This window comes from Zootoca vivipara, chromosome 3, assembly GCF_965207765.1.
Source record: "Zootoca vivipara chromosome 3, rZooViv2.hap1.1, whole genome shotgun sequence".
Lineage (NCBI taxonomy): Eukaryota > Metazoa > Chordata > Lepidosauria > Squamata > Lacertidae > Zootoca > Zootoca vivipara.
Genome location: NC_142586.1, coordinates 117,026,488 through 117,044,745, shown reverse-complemented (window position 1 = coordinate 117,044,745; position 18,258 = coordinate 117,026,488). Strand labels below are relative to the sequence as shown.

The window sequence follows — 18,258 nt, the reverse complement described above, 5'->3', positions numbered from 1 at the left end:
TGTCTGGTCCACTGTGGGAAAGGGCATTTGTTGCCCTCGCCTCATATGCAGCAGGACTGACATTGCCAGAAGTGGGGCAGAGTTTATTCCTTGTTTTAAGGAGGTCAGGTGGAAAATCTCCAGGCTCCACGTAGATTCAAGCTGTAGAATGGACAATTAATATGTGGAATTCACTGTGTGGGTCGCTCTTTTGTTTAGATGCCACTTTGGACGGAAGGGAATTATTATTATTATTATTATTATTATTATTATTTATTTATTTATTTATTTATTGTTTATACCCCGCCCACTCTGGGCGGCTTCCAACAGGAGGTTAAAAATACATTAAAACATCGGTCATTAAAAACTTCCCTAAAGAGGGCTGCCTTCAGATGTCTTCTTAAAGTCAGATAGTTGTTTATTTCCTTGACATCTGATGGGAGGGCGTTCCACAGGGCGGGTGCCACTACCGAGAAGGCCCTCTGCCTGGTTCCCTGTAACTTGGCTTCTCGCAGCAAGGGAACCGCCAGAAGGCCCTCGGCGCTGGACCTCAGTGTAAGGGCAGAACGATGGGGGTGGAGACGCTCCTTCAGGTATACTGTTCCTTCTTTGCGGGGAGGAATGGGGAAGTGAGTGTCACAAAGGCCTCCTCCTCCGCCTCCTTAATTGATCCTTTTCATATCTCTGCTTCTTCCAGCTCCGGAGCGAGTACATGCAACTGTACGCTAGCAAAGTGAGTGAGGGCATGGCCCTTCAGCTGGGCTGTCTGGAGCTCAGGTAGGTGGGCTTGCTGGGGGGCGGGGGGAGGTTACACCGAGCGCATGAGCAGCCTGCCGGCCTGCCGGCCTGCCTGCCTGCCTCTGGGGTTACACCATCACAGAAAACTTGTTGCTCCTGCAAAAGGACTGACCTGTCCCCTACTCTGCAACGGAACTGGGCGAGCTGGAGGAAAGGAGTATTTTGTGTCTGCAGGAAGCCCCCAGAATCATGAGTAGGAGTTTGAGGGAACCCAAAAGAAAGTTAGAGAGACCGAATAAGTACAGGACAGGTGCAGGAGAAAGAAATTGGGCCTATTTAGGATTGTCGCTACAGTGGTGCAAAGAGTGACTCCCATGTGTGTCTCTGGAGCAATTTCAGAAGCAAGGCTACCAAATCCCAGTTGCTGGAAACCACAGGAGGGGAGAGGGCTCTTGTGCTCCGCTCCTGCTTGTGGGTTTTCCTGTGGGGCATCTGGTCAGCCCCCGTGAGGACAGTTTGCTGGACTAGATGGTGCCCTTTTGGCCCGATCCAGCAGACTCTTCTTATGTTCTTATCATTGGCACATGGATTACACGGTGCTCTGTTCTCACGTAAGCTTCTTCTTTGGCGATCCCTTGTAGCCGAGTAAGAGTGTCTTCCACGAACATGGTTTTAACAATGAGTCCGTAAGTGACCGTGGAGGCCAATTCTGGATCCACACGTCCTTCCACAGGTTTCTGGAGAGGAGTTGATCATGGTGAGGGTTTGCCAAGCATGCCTCCATCTTAGCACATTTCTCCCTTGCGTCCTGAGTTTGGGTGTCTTCAAAACCCATGACACCTTTGGTAAAGGCTGTTCTCCAGTTGGAGCGCTCGCAGGCCAGTGTTTCCCAGTTGTTGGTGTTTATACTACGTTCTTTTAGATTTGCCTTGAGAGAGTCTTTAAACCTCTTTTGTTGACCACCAGCATTACGCTTTCCATTTTTAAGTTCGGAATAGAGTAGTTGCTTTGGAAGACGATCATCAGGCATCCGCACAACATGACCAGTCCAACGAAGTTGATGTTGAAGAATCATTGCTTCGACACGGGTGATCTTTGCTTCTTCCAGTACACACATGGAGAGCCACAACATTATTCGAAAATGTGGGGAGCATGCCACTCCTTTTCTTCTCCCAAGCATTGGAGACCCACGTTGTTCACCAGGGAGAGTCTTCAGGAGTGCAACCCCCTCTGGAAAGTTTGTGGCTTTCAAAATTCACATGTCACAAAATTCACCGAAAACCCTTTTTTCCAGTGCCAAAATGTGAGCTTTCCCAGCATCTAGCTTGATTTTGGCCACCTTCCATCTCAGTGTTCAAACCCTTCCATTGGGGCAGCCCATCACAGCCCAGGATTTTGATATTTACCGTTTGAGTGTTTTTAAAAATTTAAATATGCAGTTGACACATTTGCATGATTCATTTATTGCTTAGTTCTAACTTATTTTCCTTCCTGCAGGAAGCCCCGAGTGGCAAACAGCAAACAAACAAACAAACAAACAACCAGGGGTGTTTTGGGAAACAAGTTAATTCAAAATACCTTTTATATATATAATTTTTTTATTAATTTTTCAATTGTTTTTTTAATCTCTATCAAGTATAATTAACAAAAGAAAAAGACAGAGACAAGATTCCCTTGCACCCTTAGACCTCCCTCCACCCTTCCATGCTTTCCAAATTTAACATTTCTTGCTGCATATTTTATATCCTCCGTATTTTCCATTTAACATTTATATCTTAGATCTCTGTTAGCTCACAAGCGTTCTTTAAGTCCTGTTGTTTACAGTGGTCTTCCAAATGCAAGATAAATGTCTTTATTAAAATCTTGATCTTCCTGGTTTCTGATTTTTCCAGTCATTTTTGCCATCTCAACATAGTCCCATCAGTTTAGCTTGCCATTCCTCTCTGGTTGGGGCCTTTCCGTCTTTCCATCTCTGGGCCATGAGTATTCTGGTGGCTGTCGTTGTATCCATCCAAAATAACACAATGGTTTTTGCACTAGATTTGGAATTCGACTGGATCACAAATGCCCTGGGCAGGGGAAGCTTGGCTTCAGGGCCATCAGCAGAGGGACCCCAGTTAGTTATCCCTGCAATCTGAACCCACCTGAATGATGCCACCTGCACACTCCCCTCCCGTCTAATCTGGACCACCTCTCACATTTCTCTCCCCACCCCCAGGAGGTTCTACAAGGACATGCCTCACAACGCTCTGGACAAGAAATCCAACTTCGAGTTCCTAGAGTAAGTAGACAACATTCTTACATGTGTGCCATTTCTCCTTGGGTCTCTTTGATTTTTAGATACCAAGTCAAGCCCTTGGTTCATCTACTCTGTCTTGCCCATCCTGACTGCCAATGGCCGCCGGGGCCGTCTTTATCCGGGGGTGCGAGGGGTGTGGGTCACCCGGACGCCAAATTCTGGGGGCCCCCAAATGTAAACTGTCCCTCTTGATCGGCGGCAGTGAAAAGCAATGGAGCAAAAGTCCCCCCCCATCACTCTGATACTCCCTCGTGTTAAAAAAAGCTCAGCACTTTGGCTCCCCCCCAAAAAAAGCTCAACAATTTTGGGGGGGCTGGGCAGATCTTTGCACCCGGCGGCGTATATGCTAAAGACGGCCCTGGTGGGAGTCTTTTGCCCCCCCACCCCCAGCCTGGAGATGGTGGGCGTTGAGGCCTGAGGCCTTCTGCATGCTCTCCCCCCTTAATTTCAGTTTAAATTGTGTTTCCGCTGAAATATTTTCCAGAGGTAACGAAAGCTCATTCAGCGTTTTCAAATCGTAGAATCCTTCCTATGAGATGTCTCTCTCCCAAGGAGTGCAAGGCACTTTCATAATGTCCGCCATGTTTTGTTTTGTTTTAAATATATTTTTATTAAGGATTACTTGGTTGGCAAAAATACTCGCATTGTCTCTTTTTTTTCAAGCTGTGTTTTCTACAGATCAGTTTCGTTTGTTGTGAGGCATTAGTGTTGCATACAGTGTTAGGTTAGGAAGAAAAGAGGGAGAAAGAGGGGAAGGGGAATGGGGAGTGGGTCGTGTGGCAATGCTTCTATTCTTCTGCTTAGTGTATGTGTAGGGTTTTGTGTCAGCGTCACTTGTGTGGGTTCTCTTACTATTCGCTTGTTGTATTTGCTTGGTGGCGAGAGAGGTTGGGGGGTGTCCGGTTGTCTTTGGTTGGCTGTAGTGAGATTTGTTTGTGTGTGTGTGAATTATACTCAGAGTCCTGTAGTGATTTCATGCTCTTTATTGCAGCTTGTAAAACAGTGAATGAAAATGCCCCCCAAACCTCAGGCTTTTATATACATTATTTACACAATGAGTCCCGTCTGATTGGCTGATTCTGCGTCCCTCCTGGAGCCTGATTGGTCTTTTCCTGCAGGCCAATCAGTTGTTGCATTCTACAATCCTACCAGCATAATCGGCTGATTAACTTCTTCCTGGAGCCTGATTGGTCTTCTCCTGCAAGCCAATCAGTTGTTGGATTCTACGATCCTACTTGCCTATTGTTCTAGGATCCAAGCTTAGTACATAACACCCTTCCCCTCTAAGTTCCCGTTGCGCCCGGAAGGTTAGCATTCATAGTCGTTGAGGTATGCCAGTCGCCATAACAGTGTGAGTGGAGTATGTTTTTTGTTTTGGATCAAGTTAGCCAAATTGATTTGTATGCTGTCGGCAGATTCTTGTTGTTGTCTTGTTGGGCTTTGTATGTGATCCATACTGGGGTGAAGGCGTCTTCTTCTATTTGTTGCCTCAAATGCATTTCGAGGGACTACGTAAAGCCCTCTCTGCTTTCTCTTTCCCAGGAAGGAAGTGGGTCTCGATCTGTTCTTCCCAAGGCAGATGCAGGAGAATCTGAAGGTGAGAGGTGCCTTGGGTGTCAAAAATGTTCATAGACTCATAGAGTTGGAAAGGACCCTGGGGCTCAGCCAGTCCAAGGCTGGAATCTCAGTCAAAGCATCCATGGCAGATGGCCAGCCAACCTCTGCTTAAATACCTCCAAGGAGGCAGCGTCCACAACATTAAGTGGGGGGTTAAGTGGGGAGGAAATCCTTGTGGGATGTGGCCTTCTCCTAGTCTCCCCAAGCTTCATGGTTGCTTCACCTTTCACCCAGCCTTTGCCAAACGGGTGCCTTCCAGAGGTTTGGGCCTACACCAGCCCCAACCAGCATAGCCGTGGTGCTGCCCATAGGTTACCGAGCCAGGTTCTTGCATTAAATTACAAGGCCCATAACTACTTGAGTGCAGGATACCTTAGGGACCACCTGACCCCTTAGATCCCAGCCCAGTCACGGAGATCTTGGGTGGGGGGTCTCTGCTAGTGGTCTCTATGTGTCCAGCAGAAGCCGTGTGTTCAGTCTTGGCGGGCTCAATTCTGCGGAACTGCCTCCCATTTGGGATCGGACGGGCCCCCTCCCTGTTGAACATCTGGTACCCAGTGAGGAAGACCTTTTCATTTTGGCAGGCTTGTTCCAATTTTCTGAATTTACGGTTGGTTAGTTTTTTTGAGGTTTCTTTAAAACATGTATTTATTTATAGCATAACAAAGTATTTTAACAGATGCCAAATACGATAAAAGTGCAAACTGCTATCTAGAACTGAATGTATAGGAACAGATTTCCATACCAATGTCAAAAATAATAAATTAATATCACATGTTTCTGAGTAATGGAAACGGGTTTACATTATCCTGTATGGTATTACTCCAGTACATGATAAAAAAAACCCCAGCCCTCAATTTCTTGATAAAGACGCTCTCTTGTGGTCTGCACTCTCTGGTTCTCACTGTATATATAAACTTCACTATGCATACTAGCTCCCAGATCGATTCTCTCAGGGATGATGTCCTCTTTCTTCTCTCGGTTTTGACAAATAATTCTGGCAGCGGGTAAGAAGCACCACATTAATCCCCTGTCCTCTGCTAGTGCTGTTTCTTTGACTTAGGAAAACTAGAAGATTTCACGGTTAGTTTTAACAGGCTTCCTCTTTACTGTAGTATTTCTTTTGCAACCGGACTGCAGGCTGCTTAGAAACCGTGGAACGAACTGGTACAGAGATCCTGAAAACGAAGGGTATTTATCAAAACAACAAAGGGTTCTCCTCCTCTGCTTTCCTCCCCGCAGCCCAAGCAGTTCCGCAAGATGATCCAGCAGACCTTCCAGCAGTACGCTCTCCTGCGGGAGGACGAGTGCATCTTGAAGTTCCTCAGCACTCTCTCCACCATCGCCAACATTGACCAGGAAAGCTACCGCTGCGATCTGATTGTAAGTTTCTGGGTGCCTCTTCCCGCCTCCCTTCAAGCCCCAGGCTATGGCTCTGTCTGTGCACACATTGCCGGCCTAAAAATGCAGCGAGGTTGTTTCCTCTCGATGTGTCTCAAATCACATTTGCCCATTGCATCAGTGAAGTTGGATGGGTTTTTGAGATGCCCATTTGCGTGTGTAGACCTTTTAACCATCCCCAAATAAATTCAGATAAGACTCATTTTTTTTGGTTTTTGGCAGAATTTTAGGCCACAACTTTATTGATTACAATCGAGTGAGCGGTTGCATAGGCTCTGGTTCGACTAGCTCCCTGCACCTTTGCAGGCAGCGCTGACCCAGGACACTACCATAGGTCAGCCTTGGGTAAACACCCAGCATAGTGGAAGGCGGGGTCAAACCAGTCCACCAGCCAGGTGCCCCCCTGGACTCTGGCTCCGGGCACAACCCCTCTCAGGGTTGACCAACCAAGAGTCCCAGGATTCCTTTAACAGAATACCCGTTGCATAGGGATGGCCAGACCGCTCTGCCACCCCTATCTCCTGAACCAGAGCCTATCCACCTTACAAGTTGTGACAATTTGCCAAATGGCACCAGCCAATCAGCCAAGTGGGGAAAATTCCTGCCATGCCCCTGTCCCAACGACAGACGACACATGACGGCATAGGGAGAGGTGAGCGGGTGTTCCGATACACTGGCCCAAAAGAGGAAGCTCAGGGACACATGCATGGGCTTAAATAGAGGCCCCTCGATGCAAATTTGCTGGCATCCCATTGGTCTAATTGCACCTAGCATCATGAGACCTCCAATAGGGTGTTGTGGCCATCCAAACGTTCCCACCTACAACACAGGGTCTGGTTGCCAGGTCACACCACAACACGTGCCCTCTTGTTAGGGAGGACCCAATTTGTCTGTGTACACCAGTGAACTGAGAGCAGGTGTCTGTGGATGTCTCCATGTGTCTTAGAATCATAGCAGGGACACCACGGGTCATCTAGTCCAACCCCCTCAATGCAGGAATCTCAACTAAAGCATTCGTGACAGATGGCCATCCAGCCTCTACTTAACATCCTCTAAGGAAGGAGAGCCCTCCACATGAACAGCTCTTGCTGTCATAAAGTTCTTCCTGATATTTATTTGGAATCTCCTTCCTTGTCGTTGGAATCCATTGGTTCGGGTCCCACCTTCCAGAACAGGAGAAAACCAGCTTGCTCTATCTTCCAGATATCTTCCAGATATCTGAAGATGGCTATCCTGTCACCTCTCGGGCTTATGCTTTCAAATCAGCCAGACAAATCTTGTTTGGGGGGGAAGTGTATTAAAAGACGGCATTTCTTAAGGAGCTACGAGATAGATGTGGGTTGCGCACATGGATTCAGAAACCAGCAGTGGAAGCCCACTGTGCGCAGAGTAGATTGACGTTCATGCGCCCTGCCTCTCTCCCGCCAAATTTCTCTCCTATTTTGACATTCAAGCGAAGCTTAAGAGCCAAAGCGCAGCCTACGCTCTTGACGAGACTGGAGCTGAGTCAAATTTCAAATCCGCAAAACCTCGGCAGTTGCTTTCATTGCAAAACTGCAGTTTTGAGCTTTGGTGTTTTGGTTTTAAAATTCGGCTTTGAATCATACTCTTTAAAAAGTGGGAGACCTTAAGTCTTTGCTGATAAATTGTGAGGCTATTATTAACCTCTTTGGGTCCACGGTCCCTTGACCAACTGCATCCTTTCTGCTGTCCCCCTGTGGAGCTCAGGAGCCCAGTTACGTCCCCCCCCCTGCCTGCAGAGCTGGCAATCTCTCACCCTTTTTCGAACACCTTCTCTTGCGGGGTGTTCCCTCTGTCTCCTCGCCTCTCCCCTCTCCTTGAGAGTCCTCTGGGCAGCTGCAGCTGCTGCTGCCACCCTGGTCTCTGAGCTGCCCCACCTGCCCCCAAGAGAGGTGCCCCCTCACACTGCCCCACAGGGGCCTGGGAAGCACCCCCTGGCCAGCCCCAGAGGCACCCTTCGCCTGTGGAGCTTGTAGCCAGGGCTGCTGCAACAAACAGCTGTGCAAGCCTTTGGGAGGCAGAGATGTGAGAGGTTCATCAGAGGAGGGAGGGAAGGAAAGAGGGTCAGAGGCCAGTGTTGCCCACAGCATCTTTGACCAACATTCAGGGCACCCCAGGGTGCTATAGCACACTGGTTGAAAACCACTGCCCTGAGGTCCCAGGGTGGGTTACCACAATTGAAACACATCATAAATATTAAAACAATATGAAAATCAGTGTACAACAACTTAGAATTGCAAAGAAAAAATATTATTTTCGGACTAGTCTCATGATTGTGAATTTACCTCTTTTTTCCACTGTGGTTACCAGCTTTTCTTTCTTTCTTTTTTTCTGCTGTTAGAAATGTGTTTACAAAAAAAATAATGTGAAGAATTCCTGTGCAAAAATCGATCATTAATGTCCCGGATTTCTGAAACTCCTAAACCTTACAGAACTGTCGCAGGGAATTCTGGGAGCCTGAGCCCAAATTCCATTTCGTTGTCAATGGGGGACACTTGACCAGGGTTAGTGAGCATCAGGAGAGTCCCTCGCCCCCAAATGGCTATCCTCTCTTTCCCCTTTTTTCAGCAAGGATGGAGCATCACAGTAGACCTGGTGATCGGGCCAAAGGGCATCCGGCAAATGACCAGCAAAGAAGCAAAGGTAAGCCATTTGGGAAGGTGATTCCATCAATGCACTGGGGGAAAGGCGTTTTCATGCATTCTCCAGCATTCTTGTGTGATACTTCTTTATGGTTTTGCTTTGTGGCCTGGCTCCGTGAGAGTCAGAATGCATGCTATAAATCAGGCATAGGCAAACTCGGCCCTCCGGATGTTTGGGGGCTACAACTCCCACTATCCCTGACCACTGGTCCTGTTAGCTAGGGATGATGGGAGTTGTAGTCCCAAAACAGCTGGAGGGCCGAGTTTGCCTACGCCTGCTATAAATCAAGCACATCCAACAGGTCGATCGCGATCTACCAGTCAGTCGCGGGTGTGCTTCCGGTCGATTGCTGGATCAATTAAAGTGATTGTTGGGGCGCTGCTGTTCGATCCCCCCAAAAATTCAACCACTCTGACCAGCTCTCCCCAAAATAAGCCCCCAAAATCTGTGCACTCCCCCCTAAAGAAAGCTCAGCAACACTTGGAAATTACAATGGGTAGATCACTTCCAGTTTTTCTAAAGTGGGAGTAGATCACAGTCTCTGATCTGAACGTGCACGCTATAAATAAACAAGGAAGATTTGGTGTTATGTTGGAGAGGGTGCCAGGGAACAGGGAATTGTGTTCACATGTGGTGGGAGTGTAAATATGTACAATTTTGGAGGGCAAAGGGTGTTTAAGGTGAAAACAGAAATCTCTGGGTTAAAGCTGACCGAAAGTCCAGAGGTAGCATTATTATCAGTTTACAGTGGGATGGAAGGTTCACAGGCTATGAAGAACTTGCTCGCAAATTTACTGACAGCTGCACGAATTATTATAGCCAGGAAGTAGAAGGGGCAAGCAGAATAAAAAAATGGAGGAATGGTATAAAGAGGTGTGGGATATAGCTATTAACGATAAATGAACATGTGCCATTAAGGTAAGATGGGGAATATGCGGGAGAAATGATTTTGAGGAGATATGGAGGGTGTTTGTAGAATTTGTACTGTTAAAACAGAAAAGGGGTCAAACCATCGCAAGAGGTGTTGAAATTTTGGGAGGTTGGATAGTTACAATGGAATGGTCTCGGTGGTGGGGTGCACAAGTGTATTCTTATTTATTTATGATTATTACTTTGTCAAAATAAAATAAAGAAAAGAAAGGGGGGGAAATGCATGCTATATGTGAGTAGCCTCTAACAGCACAGATGTGGAAAGCCTGCCTTATTTACCTGACAGGAGCTCAGGTCTTGCAAAGCCACCCCTAAGTCATGCCCCTGTTGAAATCAACAGACGTTGAGTTAATAAGGGACGTGGGTGGCGCTGTGGTCTAAACCACTGAGCCTCTTGGGCTTGTCAATCGGAAGGTCGGCAGTTTGAATCCCCGCGACGGGGTGAGCTCCCGTTGCTCTGCCCCAGCTCCTGCCAAGCTAGCAGTTCGAAAGCACACCAGTGCAAGTAGATAAATAGGTACCACTGTGCTGGGAAGGTAAACGGCGTTTCCGTGCGCTCTGGCACTCGTCACGGTCCTCCATGCGCAGTTTAGTCATTCTGGCCACATGACCCGGGAAACTGTCTGTGGACAAACGCCGGCTCGCTCGGCCTGGAAGCGAAATGAGCGCCACAATGCCATAGTTGCCTTTGACTGGACATAACCGTCCAGGGGTCCTTTACATAGCTGCCAAGTCTCCCGTATTCCCCGGGAAACCCCCGTTTTTCCAGCCGTTTCCCACTGGCAGCCCGGATTTTAAAAAACCCCGTAAATCCCCCAGATTCTTACTGGCCCGGGGAGGCTCCTTCTGCGCCTGTCTGGAGTCTCTGGACATGCGCAGAAGCGACTTATGGTGCTGTGGCCATTTTGGAAATGGGCAGAGCATGCGTAGAAGCAACTTCCGGTGCCACTCTGCCCAGTTCCAAAATGGCCGCAGCGCGACTTCTGGTGTCGCGCTGCACCGATCCCAGATTTTTCAATCTGGGAGTTGGCACCTATGGTCCTTTACCTTTACCGTAAGTTAATAACCAATTTGAATGGCTCTTCTTTGAGCGTGTCTTAGCCAGATACAACCCACTGCATTTGACCCAGCATCTTGGCTTCTGCCAGAGGAAAGAGCTAGCGAAGTAAACACATTGTCAAGTACAGTGTGTGGGTTGATTTTGGGGGCTTCACCGCAGAGCCTTAATCTATCATACTGCGCCCACTTTTACCTGGGAGTAAGCACCTGTGAATGCAGCAAGACTTTGTAGACATATGTAGGATGCACAGTAAATTTTCACCTGCAGGATTTAGAAGGGATGATGGGTGGGCATGAGTCAGGGTGCTGATGTTCTGCCACGCTCATCCTTTGCACAGCGTCCTCCCGCCCGCCCACCTACCCAGACTTCATTGATTGCTGTTGCAAATGAAAACTCCTCTGTTTGTTTATGACTCACTGCAGCCCACCTGCCTGGCCGAGTTCAAGCATATCAAATCCATAAAGTGTTCAGCCGCAGAGGAAGGCAAAGCTCTCTTGCAGCTGGGGCTTACGGGGAACCCCCAGGTAAGAAGGCAGGGTAAAACAGTGGGAAAATAAAGCAGAAATTCATCGTATATGGGGAAATCGCGTGCAAGGGGAGGGGGATGTATTTGGCAAATGTGCTGGTGAAACAGGAGAAATGGGCACTGAAATACTACAGTGGTGCCTCGCTTAACGAATGCCCTGCTTAACAATATTTCCGCTTAACAAAAGGATTTCTCGAGTGGAGGTTGCCTCGCTAGACGAATTCATTTTACGAAAAATTCGTCTAGCGAATCATGGTTTCCCATAGGAATGCATTGAAATTCAATTAATGCGTTCCTATGGGCAAAAAAATAAATAAAAAAAAATTCAATGCATTCCTATGGGATTCACTAGACGAATTTTTCGTTATAAGAAAAGACCCGTGGAACGAATTAAATTCGTCTAGCGAGGCACCACTGTAATAATAATAATAATTCATTTATTCCCCAGCTACTATGGGCAGCTCCCAACAGAATTTAAAGCACAATAAAACATCAAACATTAAAAACTGTTGTGGAAATGTGACAACAAAAATGGAAGGATGAGAAAGTGAGAAGGACAACATGAACAGATGTGTACCTATCTCTGGAGAGTGATGGGGCTGGGGGAATCTGGTGCCCTCTAGCAGTTGCTGGAGGCATAATTCTTGATTATAAACCATGCCTGGTGGTCCTGGCACTGATCTAGGAAACTCTAGCCACAGTCCTTGGACTCTTTGGTCTTCTTCCCCAGGCTGACAAACAGACACCCTCTCCCTTTTTGTTTTTGCTTTGCAGTCCTTGGCGATCAAAACAGCCTCTCTTGCCGAGGCGGAGAACATGGCGGACTTGATCGATGGCTACTGCAGGTTGCAGGGGGGCCTGGACACCTCTCTCATTGTCCGTCCCAACAGAGGTGAGAAAGCAAGCCCTTGAGCCTGGCCAAGCCTTACCATCTTCACCTGAGGCCCTCTGAGGTTGGGCAGTGTGTGTGTGTGTGTGTGTGGAGAGGGAGTCTTCTTGACTGTGACACCTTGTGGGTGGAATGCCCTTGCCACCCAAGTTTGCCCAGTGTCTGCTCTGAGATGTTTCTAGTTCCAGATGACCTGTGATTGCCTCCAGGTGGAGCTGTTTATCGAGCCCTGATCCTGCACAAAATTGGCTCGGAGCCTACACAATGCCACCATTTAGTGACCCAAATGTCCTATGAGAAAGGAATTTGCACTGGGAAGTGCAGGATAGCAACCGCCAAGTGGCATTGTTGTTGCAAAAACGTTGGACGAACAATTCCTGCTCGATGAACAGCCACCTGAAAGCTCCCTTTTTATCTGCCCAGATATTCCAACATCGCACACAGCTGGGTTTGATTGCCGTCTTGTGGTCCAGCTGGTTTACTCAGGGGAGACCTTCCTGAATTTTATTGTATTGCTTTGTTCTTATACCTGTCTGCCCTCCTGGGAGGAAATGCTGGAGGGCGGTCGATAAATCCTCTAAATAAATAAACCTTCAGCGAACATGCAGCCAGCGGTGACTCCCCTATGAAGAAAGGTTGCAGCATTGGGACTTTTTAACTTAGAGAAAAGGCAAGTAAGAGGCGACATGGTACTTCACGCACCATTTAGTTAAACTGTGGAACTCCCTGCCACTGGAGGCAGTGATGGCCATCGACCTAGATAGCTTTAAAAGAGGATTCGATAAATTCATGGAGGAGGAGGAGGAGGAGGAGGAGGAGGAGGAGGAGGAGGAGAGGGCTATGGTTGACTGCTACTAACTAGGATGGCTCTGCTCTGGCTCCACAGTTGGAGGCAGCAAAGCTACTAAATGATTGCTCAAATCCAGCTTTTCCTTTGGGGCACCTGGTTGGGCATTGGCCTCATCCAGCAGGTTCTTCTTAAGGTTCATATGAAAAGATCAAAAGCGGGGCCTTGATGCCCTTGTATGTAATTATCAGATAATGGGCAAGCACACACTGTGTTCCATCAATGTCATGATCCCTCGTGGAGCATGTGCAGAGGAAGGCGACTGACATGATCAAGGGTCTGGAAACCAAGCCTTGTGAGGAACGGTTGAAGGAGCTGTTTAGCCTGGAAAAGAGGAGACTGAGAGGAGATAGGAGAGCCATCTTCACAAAGCTTAAGAGCTATCACGTGGAAGAGGGAGCAAGCTTGTTTTCTGCTGCTCTGGAGGGTAGGACTCGAACCCATGGCTTCAAGTGACAAGAAAGGAGAATACGACTAAACACCAAGAAGGACTTTCTGACAGTCAGAGCTGTTCGGCAGTGGAACAGTCTCCCATGAGAGGTGGGGGACTCTCCTTCCTTCCTTCCTTGGAGGTTTTTAAGCAGAGGTTGGTTGGCCACCTGCCATGGATTCTTGAGCTGTGATTCCTGCCTTAGAGGGGGTTGGACCAGATGACCCTTTGGGGTGCCTTCCAACTCTACGATTCTATATCAGCAAGAGGGTGGGGCTGGCGTTGTCAGGCCATGAATGCTTCCAGGAGGGTGTGCAATTGACTGTTCCAGAATCCAGATTAGAGATGCTTCCTGTTTATTTGGTGGGGTGGATAATGGGACTGAGCAAAGAAACACCTGGGAGAAGAATGGGATGGAATAAGGGAAATATACTAGTCCCTAGTGATTTGGAGGCAAGAAAAGAAGCAAGCAATCCCGTCTGGCAGCAGCAGCAGCAGCATGGGGAAGCTGAGCCCAAGCTTTTGAGTTTTGCATGTGCTCTCTTGATATTCCTTTCGCTCTTCCTTCTCCACAGAGAATGATAAGAGGATCAGCCTGCCCCAGGTCCCAGTACAGTAAGTATGAATCCCTCTAATCCAGGGAACTGTAACCATACATGGGGCTGGGTCCCAGAAAGCAGGGGGAAGACAGCAGGGGGCACCCCCTTTTCTGGCTGTGAAATCACTCCCCGCGTTCTACCAAATTTGAGCAGAGGTAGACTTCTGACCGCCTAGAAAGATGGCGGAATTTAGAAGAAGGGGCTGGAATCTTGGGAGATTCAGGACAGATAAAAGGAAGTCCTTCTTCATGCAGCTCATTGGTAAACTGTGGAACTCACTGCCGCAGAAGACAGTGACGGCCGCCGACCTAGATGGCTTTAAAAAAGATGAATACACCAATTCACGGAGGAGGAGGGGGCTATCGGTGACCACTAGCTCTGTGCTTCTGAATCCCAGTTGCTGGAAACCACAGGCAGAGAGAGGGCCCTTGCGCTTCGATGCTGCCTCCAAGTTTCCCATTGAGGCATTTGGTTGGCTACTGTGAGAACAGGATGGCCCATTGGCCTGATCCAGCAGGCTGTTCTTGCAGCCCTTATCTTAAAAGAAAAGAGATAGGCAGATCCACGGAGGAGGAGGAGGAGGAGGAGGAGGAGGAGGAGGAGGAGGAGGAGGAGGAGGAGGAGGGTCCTCTTGACGACTGTGAGCCACGGCAACTGAGTGGAACCTCCATCTCTGGAGGCAGCCTATCTTTGGGCAGCAACAGCAGAAGATTTTGTGATTAGCACCCCACACCTGGCTCAAGTCCTCTGCTTCAACATTGTCCCAAGGGAGGCAAACTCCACCCCCACCCCCCAAGGAACACTGGGGGGATAGCTTTCCTGTTCCCCAGGACTCTAGGGGCAAACAGAGCAGTTGGTCTTTGGACAATGTTGGGGTGTGCGGGGAGGCGGGGAAGATCCACAGGTCTTCACCGGAGACTCTTTCTGCCCTCAGGCACATAGAGGAGAGGAGGGCCACGCTGAGAGAGAGCTTCAGTGGGGGTGAGTTGAATCCTGTCTATCCCACCATTCAATCCATGAGGACTGGCTGCTTCAGAAAAAAATATGAATTGCAAACCGAGCCACTGGAGCAGCGTTTCTCAACCACTGTTCCGCGGCACACTAGTGTGCTGCGAGACACTGGCGGTGTGCCGCGACGTGCGGCGACGAGAAGGGCGATTTGCATTGTCACGTGCCTGGCGGCCGCCAATATTGAGAACTGACCCACCGGAAAGCAATATTTCTCCTCCTCTTTCCCAAAGCTCAGTGCAAACGAGCCTGGCGGCCGCCAATACACGACACTGACCCGCCGGAAAGCAATATTTGGCAAGTGTTTCTTACAGTCATAATTATAATATAGGGTGGCACAGAGTTAAATTTTTTAACTTTTTTAATGATGGTGTGCCTCGTGATTTTTTTCACGGAACAAGTGTGCCGTGGCCCAAAAAAGGTTGAGAAACACTGCACTGGAGGAGTAGTTCTTCAGAGAGCCGGTGGAAGGATGGAAGCACCCTTCCCTAGAGGGGGCCCACCCAACCCTGTTGTCCTTCTTCCACCTCTGACCCAATAAGTCAAGGCAGCGCCGTCTTAAGCGCCCCTGTCGCCATGGTGCGCCGGATCTCTCTGGTGCCCTTCCGCCCCGTTTCCCAGCGTGGTGGGCGGGTGGGTGCGGCGCTGCTGCGCGGCGGGCGGGCAGGCACAGCGCGATCTCTCCGGCGCCCTCCCGCCCCATTTCCCAGTGCGGTGGGCGCCGCGCGCAGCTGCGCAGCGGACCAGCCAGCCAGCGGGCGGGCGCAGCTCGCGGCGCCCTCCTGGCGGGCCGGCGCCATGGTGCCCTGCGCCACCGGGGGTCTACATAGAGCCGGCCTTGAGTCAAGGTCACCAAACTTACCGCGCTTCGGGTCGGTGCCTGCAGCGCCGATCGTGCGATGGGATGGAGGGTGGGGGAGCATGCGGGAGCACGCGCCCATGCGCATGCACACATGCTATTTCCAGCGCCCTTCCGGGTCGCAAGAGCACCGGAAATAGCTTGTGCGCATGTGCACGGGCCTCCTCCAACCCGGAAGTGCACCGCAAATGGCGCTTGCGCATGCACGTGAGCTATTTCCGGTGCTCCTGCGACCCGGAAGTGGGCAGCTGTGCCATGCCGGTAAGAGCGGGCGGCGGGGTTTGCTGCGGGCCGGATAAATGAGTCCTCCTGGCCGTAGTTTGGGGATCCCTGCAATAGGTTGTACAGGTTTACAAAGCATTACTAATTCTTGCCAGATCTTGTTTGGCCAGAGGCAATAACGAGGGCAGAAAAAGCCACGTACAGCCCAGAGGAGACGATGCCTCTCTCTCACTTCCTTCAATTTTTTTGTTTTGTTTTTCTATTTCTATGCCGTTTTTTATTCAAATAAATCCCAAAGCGGTTTACAAACAAAAGATAAAAATAACACAACTCTTTTGGTGTGTTCTTCAGGGGCAGGTGGTTGTGGGGATATGCCCTCTGTTTCCGGCCTGCTTCCAGTTTTATATCAAGATGTAATTAAAATGCACAGTGGAATAATATTCAAACCATCCACACTTAAAATGCATGATTAAAACCCGCCCCCATTAAAACAGCGTAACAATAAAAATGGGCTGCTTTGTTCCAGATTCTGATATTTATGCTGAGATTCCAGACGAAGCGTCCCGGCCGAAATCTGGAGGTAGGTGCAACTTCTGGACCACTTGAGAATTAATTCTGCCCTCTTAGGAATAAATTGAGGTACAGGAGATGTTGACTGGCTCCGGCATCTGTTCCACGGGTGGCCAAGGCGGTGCCCTCCAGATGTTTGAGGACTGCAGCTCCTATTGCACCTGGCCATTGGCCAAGCCAGCTGCTTTGGCTGATGGGAGATGGAGTTCTACAGCATAGAGAGGGCAGCATGTTGGCGACCCCTGATCTCTACCTATGTGGTTCACAAGAAGTTGCCATATAACAATGTAAGATGCATTTTAATGGCTTCTCACAGAAACAATTTCTATACCATAGTGTAGAGACTAGCCAGAAAGCCGTGCAATATTTTTTAAAAGCAAAAACTTAGTGCAGAGTCTACTTCTGAGCTCCAAGAAGCCGGGATTTTCAGGCTGCTGAGTTCTGAGTCCACTATTGCTACACAGAAACACACCTCTGGCAACTGGAGCTAAACAGGTCTTTATGTATTCCTTCATTACATTTACATTCCACCTCCACACACACACCCCACGCCCCGCAAAAATTTAAGTTGTGGCATATTTGGTTCTCTCGCTCCTCATTTACAACAACCCTGTGAGGTAGGGTGGGCTGAGACACAGTGACTGGGCCAAGGTCGCACAGCAAGCTTCATGGCTAAGTGTGGATTTGAACCCTGGTCTCCCAGGTCCTCATTTGACACTTTTACTATCACCACACCAGGTCACACTGACATGCAGGCAGTAATGGCCATTTGCACTACATATTGGTGATGGTGCTTTACAACGACCCTGCAAGGTTGGCCAGTATGATTATTGCCAAATTGCAGGTGGGCAGTTAAGGTTTTGAAAGACAGTGATTTGCATAAGCCCACCCTAGTGAGTTTGTGGCATTGCAGAGGCGAGATCTGGGTAGAGCATTTTTTTAATTTTTATTTTGCAGCAGAAGCTTGGCCCTTTAACCACTGCACACTGCCACCAATCTACCGCCTATGCCCCCTATCGAGCTGGCAGTTGCTGGCAGACAAAACAGTCTCTCCCCCCACCCTTTCTGGTCTACACTGATGGTAGTTGTGCTTTTTCCCTTCGTTTAAAACTGGTGTGCTATAGGCGCTTTCTCTTGCACAGCTCAACAGTTTGTGATCTCCCGGGAAGATGTCATCCTGGGCCGGATCCTAGGAGAGGGTTTCTTCGGCGAGGTCTATGAGGGCGTTTACACCAACGAGGTGAGTCTTCATAGAATTGTAGAGTTGGAAGGGACCACAGTCCAACCCCCTGCAATGTAACAATCCTTTGCCCAAGGTGGGATTCAAACCCACAACCTTGAGATTAAGAGTCTCATGCTCTACCTAGTCAACTATTCCAGAACTTTGAGAGCAGCAGGCTGGAGATCTTCCAGGCCACAGACCTACCTAGGCTTGCTAAGCCTCTGAATTTGGCTCGCCAGGCCTTTTTGGGCAAACCCAGTAATTTCGTTGAGTAATTTTGTTGTTCCCGCAAGGGGGCAATGACAATAAAGATATCTTTATCTTAAACCGTGTCCCAACTGTAAATCACCTGACGTCATTTGAAATCAGGTGCAGAGGTCTCTTAATCTTCCATCTTA

General features: G+C 48.9%; 1 protein-coding gene across 9 annotated transcripts in view; it reads left to right on the top strand.

Moving 5' to 3' along the window:
* The window catches only part of PTK2B (protein tyrosine kinase 2 beta), a 96,913-nt gene that overhangs the window by 53,533 nt on the left and 25,122 nt on the right, over positions 1-18,258 (top strand). For all 9 annotated transcript variants that reach the window (XM_060273198.2, XM_060273197.2, XM_060273196.2 and 6 more), the window contains exons 5-15: positions 677-756; positions 2,936-2,998; positions 4,559-4,613; positions 5,876-6,016; positions 8,624-8,698; positions 11,111-11,212; positions 11,989-12,106; positions 13,956-13,995; positions 14,914-14,960; positions 16,595-16,648; positions 17,781-17,878. In XM_060273198.2, the coding sequence (XP_060129181.1) occupies positions 677-756; positions 2,936-2,998; positions 4,559-4,613; positions 5,876-6,016; positions 8,624-8,698; positions 11,111-11,212; positions 11,989-12,106; positions 13,956-13,995; positions 14,914-14,960; positions 16,595-16,648; positions 17,781-17,878 (873 nt within the window). The remainder of the gene's footprint in view (positions 1-676; positions 757-2,935; positions 2,999-4,558; positions 4,614-5,875; positions 6,017-8,623; positions 8,699-11,110; positions 11,213-11,988; positions 12,107-13,955; positions 13,996-14,913; positions 14,961-16,594; positions 16,649-17,780; positions 17,879-18,258) is intronic.